Genomic DNA, 16,380 nt, shown 5'->3' on the forward strand with positions numbered 1-16,380 from the left:
TTAATAATAATGTATTAATATTGGTTCATCAGTTGTAACAAATGTACCGTATTTATATTAAATGGCAATAAGAGGGGAAACGAGGTGTGGGATATATAAAAACTCTCTGTATAGCCTTCAAAACTTTTCTGTAACTCTAGAAATATTCTAAAATAAAAAGTCAATAGAGGAGATAAAATGAGATGCTAAAACATACTGATTCGCCCAAAAGATGCCAGAAAGGAGGGAAAAAAACCTGACAGGACAGAGAAAATAAATACCAAGATGATACTCTTAAATTCAAACATGAGCGCAGTTCTACACTGTTGATGAGAACACATTTTAAATGTAAATATCTAACAGGGCATTTCTTCACAGAGTTCCAAATCCAGGGCAGTGGCTACAGACTGCGGCCCAAGGAGCCCTTCCTGGGTGGAGGAAGCTGGCAGGGCCCCCAGGGTTAAAACCCTACATGCACACATTTGCCAAAAGCCCATGGTGATCTCGATGCTGATTAAAGCTGGAGGAGAGCCAAACTGGTGGGAAAGGGGCCAGAGCCCTTTAAGAAGGCAAGCTGAGGCCATCCCCAGTACCTCCTCCTGGAGAGTGGCCTGGGCAGGGTGGAGGCAAGTGTGCCTGCGCCAAAGGGAGACATTCCTTCTGGCAGCTTCCTCTGGGCAACTCCTTCTGAAAGAGTCCTAGAAATACCAGTGTCATCATTCACATTTTCCAAAGGCATCCACAGCTCGAAGGGCAAGGGGACCCCCAGAGGTCAACTAGTTAGTTTGTAGGTAGCAGCATCAATATTTTAGCCCCAAACAGCCTAACTCCAAAGCCAACAATCCCAAAGAGCTCTACAATTACATAGCATCAGTATGTCTAAAGCAAATAAAGAGGAAGACTTAACACCTGAAAAATATTTGGTGTATTTTAAGCACAATTTAGTCTCACCAAAAAGAATATGAACATGATCAGTCTGGTTTATACTTCTTGCTTCACTTCTTTTGGGAAATTGGAGTAATTTTCAAGAGATAGGGGAGGAAAAAAAGAGCTAACTTTCTTTGATCACCCACCAGGTACCATGTACCATATCAGCTCCTCATAAAAATTGTATTGCTTTTAATATCTCCAACACTAGGAGATAGATATCACCATCAGCACTTTACAGATAACAAAACATATAGAAAGAAGTTAAATAACACAGCCTGCAAGCAGCACAGCCAGGAACTGAACCTCATCTGATTCTAAATCCTGTGCTTTTCTAAGATCTCATTGCTTTGAGATTTTCAAATGCCAAACAGAATCTCACCAAAATTCTCAAAGGCATTTTACCACTATCTCCACAGGATGAGATGAATGAGAACATATTTATACTCTGCTTTGATTTGGGGGAGTTTCTAGGATATCATTTTTACCTAAATGTTGCTGCTTTTTATTTTAAGTTTTTGAATAGGTAAAACATGCGATTCGCATGGTTCAAAATTGTAAACATGGAAGGTCTCACGCACAGACCTGTCCTCCATCAACCCCGTTTCCCTTCACCCAGGTTCCTTCTTTTCTCTGACCCCCTCACCCCTCTTGTGCTGGGGGTGGAACACCAATGGGTGTTTCTTTGTTTATTTTCCATGAATTCTTGGGGAGGTTTTAATACAATTGAGTTCTGCACATTTTAACCTTCCTTTTTGCACTTCATCATATGTGACAAACATCTTTATATAAAATAAGTGGAGTGCTTTGGGATTCTTTTTTGCAGCTGCACAGCATGCTGTTGTGTGGATGCCCTGTTTCCACCGAGCCCTTACCCCGCTCCTGGGTGTTTCTGCTGTCTTCACTGACTAGCCCTGCACGTTATCGTATCGGTGCAGACATATTTCTCGTATCTGCACCTGTATCTGTAGGAGATGAATTCTCACAAGAGGCCATGCGAAGTCAGGGTATATGCATTTGCGATTCAACAGATTCTGCCACCCTGACCTCCACAGGTGTCACAGCCACTTGCAGTCCTATCAGTAGTGAGACGAGAGCTGATTCTCAGAGTCTCATCAACAGAGGGTGCTCTCAAAGTTCTGGATGTCTGCCAATTCAAGTAAAAAAAGAATATCTTATCGTGATTTTACTTCTCTTTTTTATTATCAATGAGGCTGGGCATTTTATCATGTAGCCAAGAGCTACTTCCTTCTGGGTGACCTATGCTTTTTCTATTCTCTGCTTATACAAGACAACCATTCAAAAAAGTAAAACACATAAAAAGCCAACACCATATGAAAATAAGAATGATTCCAGCTGTTCAATACTTTTTCTTGGTTTTTGAAAAATACTATTTTAAAATACCATTCTCAGACTCTGATAGCTAACAAATATGCTAAGAGAAATCTAGCCATTTCCCAGAATGAATCAGTTAATCAATCGAGCTACCAGCAACCCCATGAAGGAGGCAGAGTGACCAAAACCAGCTAAAATGGCACTGTGAAGAAGCCTTCTGTACAGGCTGTGGTACAAGCCCACTTGACACGCATCTGTTTCTCTCCTCCCTGCCTCCTGCACTGCCACCCTTGGCACCTGACCCCCAGCCTCAACGTCTCTCATGACTGGAAAGAAAACAACACAACTACTTTTTTCAGAGTCAATCATTACAATCCAGCCTCACAGGTGAACAGAAAATAAAACCAACCCTCAAACTTAGTGTGTAATGACATATACAGAAAGAGCACCCTGTTTAACTGAAAAGATGAAACTTTACTTAAAGCAGGCACCTTTTATGTTTGGCAAGGCAACGGTCACTGCATCAACCAGCCCTGTCGCCAAGAACATTTCTCTCAACAGAGTCCAGGGCTGAGGGAGCCCAGTGGAGAGGGTCAGAGCTGCACAGGTGATCCCCGTCCATCGCCCACACGCCTTAGAGGGCAGCAGGCCGACTCATTTTCCAGCAAGAAAGCAAGAAGTTTGACAGCGACAAGGAAGGAAAATGCTCTTTCTGTTAAAGCTCCCTGGCTCTGCAGCAGTCCTCTTTGCCCAGTATCTTCCCTGGCCCTTCTCTGAGGTTGAAAGCATCAGCTCCACCTGAAGGAATGTGTTTTAACTACAGCTCCAAGAAACGCCGGTAACACCTCTACCATTTGTGAATTCCCAGTGATTTGAGGACTTCATTCTGTGTTTCATAGCCCTTTAGATTTTAGTATGACACAGAAATACTGTTTGGACATGTCCAATGTAGGGTTACTTTTAATAGCAAAAACCAGGAACAACCAAAGTACCCAAATGAGGAGCATGTTTAACTGTAAGACTTACCCTTAAGCAGGCATTAAAACTGTTGATTTTTTTTATAATAATGTAAGATTAAAAATTATTTTACATCATAAAAAAGTAGTTTCTAAATGTTTTTAGAAATGCCTATAAAATGACAATAAAAAGACAACATTTACAATTAATAGTCCAGCCTTGTCTTTGACTGGGAGATTACTTTGTCTGACTCTGAGGTAAAGAATTCTTAGCAAACCTTCTGGTCACAGCTCCAGCAGAGCTTTATCAGGATAAATCTGATGCTGTAATCTCCAGCAGAAAGAATATGCACATACTGTATAACCTCAGCCACATCCAAAACATACATTTAAGAAGTCTATGAGGAAAAGAATCAACATTTTCAAAAATCATAATTAATGAACATAAAGAACTGGATCCTAATTAGAATGTCATATTCCATGTGTGTATAATATGTCAAAACACATTCTACTGTCACGTATGCCTGAAAAGATCAAATATATATGTATATATATATAAAAATAGAAAACATGTAACAAACTATATATTGCAAATTATATATCTACATCTAGAAAAGCAAATTGGTTTCATCTTGTAAACCAAGTATAATAGATTAGTATCTAAGAATTTCTGAGGACAGAGACTTGATTTGTTAGCAATGTTTACTACTTGTATGAAATATGTATGCATATTGCTGTGATTTGAATCTGGAATGAAGCTGAAAGTTTCATGTGTTGAAGGCTTGCTCCCCAATGTAGCAATATTCAGAGGTGGGGCTTTAGGGAAGTCACTGGATCATGGGGCTCCATCTTCAGCAGTGGCTTAATCCACTGAGGGCTTCATAATTTGAATGGACTAACCAGTGTGAGGTGGTGGAAACTGTAGGAGGTGGGAGCTAGCTGAAGACAGTGGGTCCCTGGGCATGCCCTTGAGGACAGTGTCTTGTCCCCAGCCCCTCCTCCCTCCCTCCCTCTTCTGCTTTACCATGACATTAGCAGTTCTGCTCTATCACACCTGTCCTGCCATGTTCTGTCGCATCACCAGTTCAGAGCAATGGAGTTGAGTGACCTTGGAGCAAAATTTTTGAAACTGAGCCAAAGTACATACATCTATGCTCCTTTAAGGTGACTTCCTCAGGTATTTCATTACAACTATGAAGAGGTAACATGCATACCATGTACTTCCTGGCCATGATGAAAACGTTCTATAATAAAGCAGATATGAAAGGAAAAAAACGTGGAGGAATGTCACTGGCAGAATATTGCCCCTTCAAAGAAGTCTACGTCTTAATCCCTGGAACCTGTGAATAGGACACCTTACGTGTCAAAGAGGAATCAAGTAAGACTGTGGGTGGAACAAGGTTGCTAATCATCTACCTTAAGATGCGGACACTACCCTGGGTCATGTGAGTGGGCCCAGTGTCATCTCAGGGTCCTTGCAGGAGCAGAGGAGGGTCAGAGAAGACGTGATGAAACATAGCATGCTGCTGGCTCTGAAGACAGAGGAAGGGGCCATGTGCTGAGGAACACAAGTGGCCTTGGGGAGCAAGGAGAGGCAAGGGAGTGAATTTTCTCCTGGAGCAGCCAGAGGGAAACAGCCTGCTTATACCTCAATTCTATGTTAGTGAGACACGTGCTAGATTTCTCAATTACAGAACTGTGAGATAATAAGTGTGTATTGTCTTAAGCCACTAAATTGGTGGTAATTTATTATGGCAGCCAAAGGAAGCTAATACAGGATAGGAAGGAGAGAAGACAGAGAAAGAGTAATGGCCACTGTCTGGATGAAGGTGGTCCACATGGAGCAATTTCATTTTGTCATGTTAGACCCAATTAGCTGAGAAACACCCCCTAAACTAACTGGCACAGGAAAGTTCCCTGATTTATAGGATAGAGAGACCAAGGATGACTTCAGTAATCCTCACTCAGGCCTGAGTCTCCTTCCAGCCATGGTATGACTTAGAAGTGAGGGAGCCCACGTCCCCAGGACCAGCTCAGCACAGGAGCTACAGGTCCAGCACTGGATACCAACTGTGTGACAGCAGAAAAAAAGGTAATAACCACATATCATAAGCTCAACTAAAACCATCCTCAAATCCTCCTGCTCTGCACTTGGACCAAAGAAGCCACAATCTTGGAAAGAAAACAGTAAGGATTTTCATGGCAGAAAGATGGCTTCAGCTGTGTGTGGTCAGGAAAGGAAAACATCCACACTGAAAACCACGGCCTGGAAGCCAAGCCTGCTGATGATGAGTAGCGGGAAGATAACTGACTCTGCAGGGTCCACATTCCTTATCCGCATAGGAATGGCTGTCTTGGCTCTCTACTTTGTAGCTGATAAATGCACTAATACAGAAAAGTTGAAGTCTGACAGAGAAGCATGGCTTGGAGCTGAGAAATATGAAATAAAACTCTTAATTTTGATTTTATACAAAATATGCATAACACTGAAGACCTTCCCCAATTCAGACACCATGACACTCCCACCAAGTGACATGTGGGTTCTTTCTAAGAAACCCTGTTCAGTATAGAGGACAAAAGCAGCTACATAAGCAACAGCCTGCAATGGTTTTGCCATTTCCAGCCCCTGCCCGCTTTCTGGCCACAAGTAACTGAGAAGATGTAATGAGAAAAGCACAGGATCACTAGCGAGAAGATAAAGTCCAATTCCAGTTCCTTCACGTGCTGGGCTTTGAGAGCATATCATCCCTTCACCCCAAGCCACTTAGCTTCTTCAGCTCTAAGAGGAGAAAGCAAGAGAATCCATGTCTCACAGGTAGTTCTGAGCATGGGATGGGCTTCCTGCTGGGAAAGGTCCTTGTCACCTCATAAGTGGTGAGCAAAGTGAGTCAACATGACAAGGGTGACTTCAGTTGAGGACATGGGTATGACAGAAAAGAATAAGGGTCACAAGTCGATTTCTGCTGTTCAGGTTCTTCATTTCTCCAACAGGGTGAGGGTGTCTACATGGGAAAGATCTGAGTGGACAGGCATGTAGCTCCTGGCACAGAGCCAGCATGGAAGAGCTGCTCGATAAATGTTAAGCTGCGAGTGTGGTGACCCCAGTCCCTTCCTGACTCCAGATGCTCTGGGGTTTCACTGTAGACACCATTTGAAAAACCATGTTAGGGCCACACATCTGCAGATCCTGATGACGCCACTTCCATGTGTGCAGACCACCAGGAGCAGCTGCAGTAGGAGTGGTTTTAAGGGTCAAGTTTCCCTAAGTGATGAGTAGATATTTTTACTGAACGAATAACTGGACCACAGTTCTTATGCTCAATAGCTGCGCCAAGAGCAGTGACCAAGTGGATACTGTGACCTACATTAAGGAAATGTCACTTGGAGGTAATAAAAGAACACAGAGGGGCCTCTCTCTGGAGCCCTGCCGTATGCTGGTCAATGGATATGCCTCTGCTCTCAAGGCCCTGCTGGCCAGGCCTCATCAGAGCTGCTCGCCAGGTGATGAACTCACACTGACCAGAGCTGAAGACATGAGCATTCCTAAAGCTGCACTCTCTCACAATCACTGGTTTTTGTTTTTATGGCAAAATCGAGCCTTGTCTTCTGTCTGCATCCTTTCACACACCGTTTCTTGTCTTGGAAGAGAGAGATGCCACACTGGCAGAGAGAAAGCACAGAGGAAACTGAGGTATTCCTTGGACTCCAGGTGTGGCAGCTTAGGGGCCTGAAAGTGAAGGTGAAGCCCCAAAGTAGTCGTTTCCAGCCAGCAGCTCAACCTCTATCTTCCCACATCTCTTACCTTGAAGGAGGCGTGCTGCTCCATGTGCCGCAGCAGCTGTGGCTTCTGGGCTGCTGTGTAGTCACACACTGTGCACTTGAACTGCTTCCCTGGAAAGAAGCGGAGGACAAGGTGAGCATTGCAGGCTGGCAGCCCCTGTGTGTGAATGAGGCCAGGCATGGAATAGTCCACGCAGGAGTCCCTTGCCAGGTGGAGACCAGGACCTCAGGTAGGAGACAAGAAGGAAGTACACTGATGCAATGCAGCATGCTCAGTCTTCGACAGGTAGGACTGGAAAGGAGCTTGCCACTGCAGAAGGAACAGCCAGCCCCACTGGGAAAGGCCTCAGCATGGACACTCAGCAGGCTCCTAGAGAAAGAGTGGGGTGTGCCCTGCCGCCTGGAGAGAGGGCAAAGAGGAAGAGGGGTACACAAGGGTGGGAGCTGGTGGTCAGGAAAACGGAGTAGCTGGATCTTCTTCTGGAACCTGGAGGATAAGGGCTGTAGGAAGTCAAAAGCTCAGCCTGGGGTTGGGGGCCAGAATATCAAGGACCTGGGCATCTCACTAAGGAACTCAGATGGGATCCTCAGATTCCTCAGACAAATCTGCGGAATGATATTCTTTAGGCAGCAAGCTTTGTGTCGTAGAGCTGCTAATGCTGCCAGGAATATAAACAGCATTTTTGAGGGAATACTAGAAAGAAAACTACAGAGAATATAAAACACCACTCTCTTGGGAAGATTAATGTTTTAGCAATATTTAAATATCCAATAATGGGATGATTGGGCCAACATGTAAAACAAATTAATGGATATACAGGGCATACTAAATTATTTGTTCCTGATTAGTGTAAATAAAATCTCCATTTGCAACAATACAAATGCACACAACCAAAAAGAAGTATGTCCTACTTCCCACAGCAGTAAATGGTTCAACATTGGCTTGCTCCTGGGAAACACAACCATACCCCTGTAGTGTGCACCCAGCAACACTGGCTCTTCTGGAGCATTCTCCTCCTTGCACTCTCAGGCGGCTGTGAGACCTGTCTACAGCTGCAGCCTCTATGCTCTCCAGCTGTTGCACCCCTGAATCCAACAAAATCTGCCTGCTGGCACCAGCAGGCTGCAAATCCCATTCTCACCAAGGTAACCAGTGAACTCCAGGGGGCCGAGCCTATGGTGGACTTCAGTCCTGACTGTACAGGACAGTTCTCTGGAGTGTGACTGCTGACAGTGGATGCTCTGGAAATGTCTTAGGACCCAGGACACTGCCTCTCTGGGGTTCTGACTATTCATTCTGAGTGACCTTGAGGCAGCCCCTCCCGCCCACCTTCTTACACAATGATGTTCCACAGTGTTCCAGTCGCACCCCTATTCTCTTCATGCTGTGAGCATCCTTGCACATGACTGTCCCCTACAGGATTGTGTAATCCCTTGATGCCAAAGTCTACACTTCTCTGATCTCATCCCTAACCTGAGACTTAAGTATCCAACTCTACTAGCCTGACCACGTAGCTGCCCCAAACGTCCTGAGCTAGATTTGTTATCTTCCTCATCAAATGGGCTCCACTTCCAGTCCTCCCAGTTCAGCACCCACATGACCCCCAAGTCAGACACCTGGTGGCATTTTTCAGCATCATTATGGCCCTATCTTTCACTCCCTGCATTTTTTCAGCATCTGATTTCACCTCCTAACTACTCAACACATCTTGTCTTTCTATTTCTACACCTCCACACGGGTTTAGATCCTCCTCATTCCTTTCCTAGACAACTGCAAAAGCCTCTAAGCTGGTTTCTTTGCCTTTGTGAGACCTTCCCATCAATCCACCATCCATCCATCTATCCACTGCCCATCATCCACCACACATACTTCCTTCCCACATAACCCAGGAATGGGCCCGACTGTAGACCAGCTCAAGATCCAGGGCAGAACACAGAACGTCCTCCACAACCGGAACTAACCCCATCTTTCTGTGATCTCCTCTTGTGCCTGTCCCTTCTATATCTGGGCTTTGTTAACAGCTGCTTCACTTCTCCTAACTATATGTCTACCTTTGTACTCTCAGGCCCTGAGATTTTGCTAACATTTTCCATGGCTGTGATAGTTTTTCAGTATCTGGCCATTCTTCACTTTAACTCAAAACTCAAGTTGAACATCTCGTAAAACTGTTGTCTGGCAAAAAGCCAGCCCCTCCACATACCCCCATGACACATCAGCCATACACCTCAGTCTAGGTCCCCTTGTATAGCACTATAAACACCTGCTCACAATTCAGGGGCTGCCGTCAGCTGCCCATGGGCAGGAACCATGTCTTGCTCATCTTGGTGACTCCAGGGCTTGTATGCATGCAATACTGGACATGTCCATGCATTTTACTAAGCTGAACTGGGCAAGGAACAAAAAGGAAACTTTTTAACACCTTTGATAAAACTGGAAAAAAAAAACATGAATTCCAAATAGTAAATATATCAATACTACCATTGTACCTATTATTTCAGGTACAAATAAGACCTTACTAATTCAAGTCCAAATCATGAAAAACTTCTTCACATGTAAAGCATACACGTTATCATCAGGCAGCAACTAAAACTCTCTTAAATACAGTGTCACCTTTTAGTCACATGTAAGGCCACACATCTCTACACATCATCAGTATGATCTTATCCACACACACACTTCTCTGCCGGTGCATGAATCATGTAAAGACACCATCCCTGTTCCAGGCAGCCCAAGGAAAATGGTGTTTGGATTCTTCACCACCAGAGTGAGTGGAGGAAAGCTGAAGAACCAGTCTCAGATGCAACAGATATTTTGTCACTCATAATAAAACACTCAGATCAAAGAGTAAAAGATTAAGTGCTAAAAAGGAGACTGAAAATGAGTAAATGAAGTTTCCCATTTGAGATCAGGAGTCAGCCTTGTGCCCATATACTATTCTCAAGGCTCTGAAGAGACTGGAAAGAACAGAGCTCCTAAGAGAAGGTGCCACCAACACTGCCCTTGTTTCCAGCAACCCTTGACAGCCCTGATCAAACAGGCCTGGGAGAGCACTTGACATAATCTTCTGCTGCCCAATTAAGATAATGGAATACACATTCACGACTAATCGTAAAGGAGAGCTGTGAGATTATCAGGCTGCTCTCTTATCAAGAGACTCCTGAGAGTTACAGGAGAGTGGACTGGAAAAACTAGCATTTACTCAGGCTAGATGACCTCAAAGGGCTGCAGATGAATGTCACATGTCTGTGGATAAAAGTCACACAGCATCCCACCAAAAGAAAATGATTATAAAGAAGAAACAGAGACTGATTTTTTTAAATCACTCACTCCTCACATGTTTGTTGTACCTGGCTAGCTACTGACCTGCTAGGCACTGTGAGCAGTGCCAGCCCCTCACACACACCATCTAACTGTGCATCTGAGTCTGAGACTTAGGCGGCACCACCCCTAATGGATAAGGAACTAGGATCACAAACCTGAAAAACTTGCCAGGTTACAAAGTGGTAGGTGGCAGAGCCTGGATTTAGACCCTGGTCTGTTCAACTGCAAATACCCTGTTTTTACTTATTTATCCTTTCAGCTAATACAGGTGTGACATGACTTCCCCAAGGCAAGAAAGAATTTACGCCAGTAATATGGTTTGAATGTGAGGTATTCCCCCCAAAGCTGCTGTTAATGCAGGAATGTTCTGAGGTAAAATGACTGTATAATGAGTGCTGTACTCTAATCAGTTCATACTAGTCTGAATGAGCTAATTGGGTGGTAGATGTAGGCAAGTGGGGCATGGCTGGAGCAGGTGGCTCATCTTCCCTGGGCCCCTTCCACAACCCTTCTGCTTCCTGGCTGCCTCGAGGGAAGCAGCCTTCCTCTGCCTCACTGGGGCCCAGACCAGTGGAGCGCTGCCTATGGAGAGATCTAAAACCATCAGTCCAAACTAAATTTCCCCTCAAGTTGTTCCAGGTCACACAACACAAAGCTGACTAAAACAACCAGCGGCAGGCACACTGTGCCACTCACGCACAAAGGTGACACAATAAGGCTGTCCATTCAAAAGGGCCACCCAAGGGGGGTCAGTGGCAGGGGCAGTATGTGCTGTCTGGCTTTGTCCAGCTCACCCTGTGTGACCCTGGGCTCTTTCTTCTTTGCTATTCAGAGGTCTCATCAGAGAAAAGTAGGACGTCAACCCTGCCTGTTACAAGGATGACCATAGGCACAGGTCCTGGATACCTGATAAGTAGCCCCTGAAGTATGTCCAGGTGTGCATAGGGGACCCAGCAGCAGTCCCTCTCCATGGTGGCCACCAGGGCCACTTGGGAGAGCCCTGTGTCTTTAACTCCCTTCCACGCCCTTGGAGACAATCTAAGGATTCAGTTCTAAGTATGCCACCTAAAGCTAAAAGATGGAGACGGCAGGAGGAAGTGCTTGTAGAGTCCAGGAACACGCAAGCAGTCAGGGTGTCAAAGAACAACTAGGACCTTGTCTCCGGAGAAAGGGCCCAGCTGGCTCCCGTCTCCACTCCAGGGCACAGCGCACAGCCCACGGCAGGCCTGTGCTGGCTCTTCCCAGGGCCCAGGAGGCCCTCCCGGATCCCCCAGGGTCTGCAGGCGCAGCTCTCAAGCATTCCCTGGAATGTCACCTTCCTTCCCACCACACCCCCTCTCAGATCCTCCCCTCCTGAGGCACTGCTCGCATTTTTTAACCTATTTATTTTTATTTTGAAACTGAATCATTTCACATTTTTCTTTCATATCTCAATTTCTCAGCATTTGCAATGTTTTCATATTTCCCTTGTAATAGAGCGTTTTTATTGATCCATATCATGTTCATCATCTGTCTCACTCACTCGAATCTCAGCCTCTTGACAGGTGTGTTTGCTTGCTTGTTGCTGCTGCCCACCGCTGTGCCGCGGCTGCCTCGTGGCCCCTCCCAAGGTGTGGGCACTCCAGGAAGCAGAGGCTGAGAGGCGAGGCATGCTGGAGGACAGGCTGTGGAAGGTATGGGAGCCCCCCAATCCTAAGTCTCCTTCCTCCTCCCCACCACCAACGCCTCCTTGGTGGGTGTCACTGGCCCTGCCCATAGTCCCCGGCTCCAGCCACAGATGATCAGACCACAGTAGACAAGTGAGCCAAGCTGAGCCAGGTGCTGGAACATCTGGATGTGAAGCACCTAGTCAGGGGCCACTGGTCCTCGTGTTCTCACTCTGTGAATGAAACAAGAGGACAAGCAAGTCTGCAGGAGGGGTGGGGAGAGACAGCAGAGAGAAGGTAGCAACATCAGGGGGAAGCAACAGCAACAGACGGGCGAGGTGGCAGTACAGATGGCCGCCTGGCTGGCTGTGCTCATTACTAGCAAGCATCACTGAGTGGCCACTGTGTGTCAGGACCACACCTGCCCCAGGCAGATGAGAGGGGACAGGAGCACAAAGCCATTGCCCTCATGGAGCTTATCACCTAATTGGGCAGCAGCAAGTATGCCAACAAGTAACTAAGACTCACCACCCATGACCAAGGACACCAACTGGTGGTGGAGGACAGGGGGTGGGGCTGGGTATGCCACAGGACAAGCTGGTCAGGGCAGCCCCTAGAGGAAGGGATATTTGGCTGAAATGAGGGACAGGAAGCAAAGGCAGGTTTGGGAAGAAGAAACACAAACATGAAGACCTGAGAGTCCATAGGCCCCCAGGGCCTTCACTGGGCCTGCCTCCTGGCCACTCCAGCTCCTTAAACAGCTCCTATTAATCGGCAAGGAGTTCCAGCAGGTACAGTGGCTGAAGGAGCCAGAGAAGGCATGAGCATCAAGCACACGACTCCAGAGAGCAGACAAACAGAAAAGGGCAAGACCAAGCAGCTGCCTCAGGAGGCACTAAAATCAGATTTAACCAACCAGGAGAAGCCCCAGTGACAGAACACACCTACGAAGTACATGAACCCATGCTATATGTGCTTTAGGAACAGGAGTTCATTTCGTCTTTATATTACATGGGGGCTTTAGAGTTTCCAAATAAATACAAATTCTAACATGGTAAAACTGGACACCCAATAAACAAACAAAAAAAATTAAATATTTTTAGTAAAATGAGGTCGTGTTTTTTTTTCAGGGTTCCCAATATTGCATTTAATTTTTATCTCTCCAAACACTTCTTTATTAAAAAAATTTATTTTTTTTTTTTTATTTCTTACAGACTGCATTTTGATTCATTGTACACAATTGGGGTACATCATTCAGTTTCTTTGGTTGTGCACGATGTAGAGTCATACTATCATACTTGTACATAGGGTAATGATGACTGTCTCATTCCACGATTTTTCATAGCCCCCCCCTCATTTCCTTCTACATAATCTAAAGTTCCTCCATTCTTCTCATCAAAGTTAAGATGGGACACTTCCATATCTCTGGGATACATTTTTGTAAAGTATATTGGGTGCAACACACCACCAATTGTAAGGCCACAGTTACAACCACCAAAGCAGAACATTCACTCTGTTCCTGGGAGTGTGTCCTAAGGAAGGCAGCCAAAAGAAGGAAAAGGTAATGTACAAAAAAAAAAAAGGCCCCTCTAAGGTATAATAATGGGGTGGGGGGAGAAAACAACATTGTCCAGAAATAAGGAAATGGTTGTTACTCATGGACTACCACCTTAAAGCAACACTGTACACTTCCTGAACTTGTGATTTATGCACTGTGCAACTACAAAGAATAGCTACAATATTAACCTCAAGGCTACAAGAGTGACATTTATCCCTGCCTCACAGTTGTATAATCATTCCCTCTAAATGTGAATAAAGGTTTGTAAGGCCTCACTCACATGTGAGGTTTGCCTGTAGGATGGATGTTTGTCTTCTGTCTGCACTCTAATGGAAAAGCATTCCAGACCATGAGCACCCATCTTGGGCAAGCCAGGGTGTGCACCCACACTGAACACAGGAAGGAAGGCAGGTCTCTCAACGCAGAGCCATGCAGTGGTTCCAGTGGTTCCTGAACTTAAAGGTTCACATGTTTGCTGGCCTGGACCACTTGTGGCTGTTTCCCAGGGCTTGGTCTGCCTGGGCTTCTTGGCCTAACCATGAATGATCTCAGGGATGGTCAGTCTTATTTGCTGAGGCAGGATCTAACTTTAGCAAGTGGTCAAAGTCACCCTGAGCCAAGCCTTACCAGTCAGGAGGAATGCAAGCTGAGACACACCTGTCTCAAGAAGCACTCCTACAGAGAGCAGTCAGGCCTACTGAGGAAACAGCACCCTGGCAAGAGAAAGCAGAGGGGGGAACGAGCTGTCTCCATCACTAACCACAGAATTGATCCCTGAGATGTTTGTGAAATCCATCTCACTTGACCCAGAGGCCCAGGGAATGTTAAAGTCCAAGTCACAACAACTTAGACAAATCTCACAACGTATGTTAAGAGGAAGACGCCAAGCCCCAAAGAACACACATGACAAAGGGTCAGTTTATACAAAGTTCACAGAAGGGAAGGTCTAGGGATGGTGCTAGAACTCAGAGCAGAATCCACCCGGGAGAGGGCTGGGAATGTTGTCTGCTTTTTGTTCTAGGCTGTGGTCTCACTGGTCATACTATGTTGAGATGTACACTTACAAAGCAGCACTTCTGTGTAATGTATAATACTTTCATTTTTAAAAGGTAAAAATAATGACAACAAAACATGCCATCTTTCCCAGAAGGTGCTCAGAAACTGGCATCAAAATTCATCCAAGAAAGGAAAGATTTGTTACGTAGTTCAAAGATAAGGTCTGAGGACTGCCTGATAGGCTGTAGATTACCCAGGCTGCTGTCGCAGGTGGAAAGAAAAAGAACATACCCAGCGTGACATGGCCTGTGCTTTTCGGTTGGGCATCCCTCTGAGTGCCCAGTTTGCTCAGGTGTCTACTGCACGGGCTGCAGCTCCTGCTGAGATATGGCCTTCACCACCAGCTCCAATCTCCCTCCAAGGGGGGCTGCCGTCTCCTCTACCTCTGTTCATCTTCCAAGGAGACATGACACCATCTGTGCAAAGCCTCTGTTTTCAAGTTCTCTTTTAGAAGCAGCCCCTTCCCTCAACTAAGGTGGACTCCTGGGCCTTGTCCTGTACGGGGCCAGCTGGGGAGCACGCCTAGCCTCAGACTTCCTGGGCATTGCCTGCACTGGCAAATGAAAGCTGGCCAAATTCAAGTGTCTAGAGACAGAGAAAAAAAGCACAGGATCCTGAGTCCCATCATCCTGAGCTCTGCCTCTTGCTTGGGTCTTACTCAGGGGCAGTTATTCAGCTGCCCTCTGAGGACAGGGCTGAAAGGATCTGGAGGTAGGAAGAGAGAATGGAAATGCATGTTATCCTCCCCTGGGTTAGATAAATAGAGGCGCAGCAAACCCAAGGAAGCCAGGGTCATCCTGCCATGCATGAGCTGTCGTGGGCTGGCCAGGAGGGGGGCACTGTGGTGGGGCTGGCAGAGCATCTGTCTTGCTGATGTCCAGGCTCCAGTTGGATCATCCCCTAGTAAATGCAGAGACCCAAAAGTGCCTCCATTGGCCTGGACCTCCACAATTGTGCCCATAAGGGATGGACATGCCGAATCACCATTTTCTGCTCCTGAAAATGAAGGCAATTGCTCCTCGCTTCCAGGATCGGGGTGGCCCCTCCTTGTGGCAACCACACATCCAGCAGACAACCTGTTGTTTCATTTCTTACACAACCTCATCTGCTCCATGAGCTTCCATGAAACTGATCTCAGCTGTTCACTTACTTTAAATAGAGTCCTATGTAAAATTAAGGAGGAATGGAATGGTAGACAAATCTTCACCCATCCCCTTCAGCTTGTGGCATTAGATTTCCTTCAGAACAGTGGTAGAAAATCCTTTCTGATTGAGGCAACTTGTTTGAAATATGTTAAATCAACCAACACTGCAAAAGCAAACTTTATGAATGCCTCGAACTTGAAGGGGCACTAAAGTACTTAGAGGAAGAATTACCATAAATCCAAACTGTTATCAGTAATAACAGCTAGAGGCATAAAAGTGAGAGTGCCTCCTACAACTGTTTATCCAGGCTTACTGAAAAAGGTAGTATTTTGCATAGGCAAATTTTCAGCAGTTTTGGGAAAACTGACTATACTTTTTTTTACAAAGCTGACATTTACCCTTTTCAACAGTGGTACTCTTTGAGTATTGTCTATTGTATTTTGTCTTCCTGAAGACAGAACATCTGAATGCGGAGGAACTTCATCTTTCTTTGATGATGTGGATCATTGCTGCTGATATCTCCTCCTGACGTGTGTAGCTTACAGCTGCTGGGCATCTGAGGACCGTGCCTCCAGAACCCTGCAGGACCCAGCCGTGGGGCCCCAGCTCCCAGAAGTGCAAGCCCCACCTTGGGCGGCAGGCAGATAATGCCCACACCAGCACACTGACATCCAGG

General features: G+C 45.8%; 1 protein-coding gene across 4 annotated transcripts in view; it reads right to left on the reverse strand.

Moving 5' to 3' along the window:
• Positions 1-16,380, reverse strand: part of ZFAT (zinc finger and AT-hook domain containing) — a 205,147-nt gene that overhangs the window by 66,335 nt on the left and 122,432 nt on the right. For 3 of the 4 annotated variants that reach the window (XM_079134761.1, XM_079134763.1, XM_079134762.1), the window contains one exon: positions 7,000-7,088. The exons of the other annotated variant lie outside the window; for it this stretch is intronic. In XM_079134761.1, coding sequence (XP_078990887.1) covers positions 7,000-7,088 — 89 coding nt within the window. The remainder of the gene's footprint in view (positions 1-6,999; positions 7,089-16,380) is intronic. 4 annotated transcript variants of the gene reach the window in all.

Source organism: Sciurus vulgaris, assembly GCF_902686455.1.
Source record: "Sciurus vulgaris genome assembly, chromosome: 1".
In the NCBI taxonomy this organism is placed as follows: domain Eukaryota; kingdom Metazoa; phylum Chordata; class Mammalia; order Rodentia; family Sciuridae; genus Sciurus; species Sciurus vulgaris.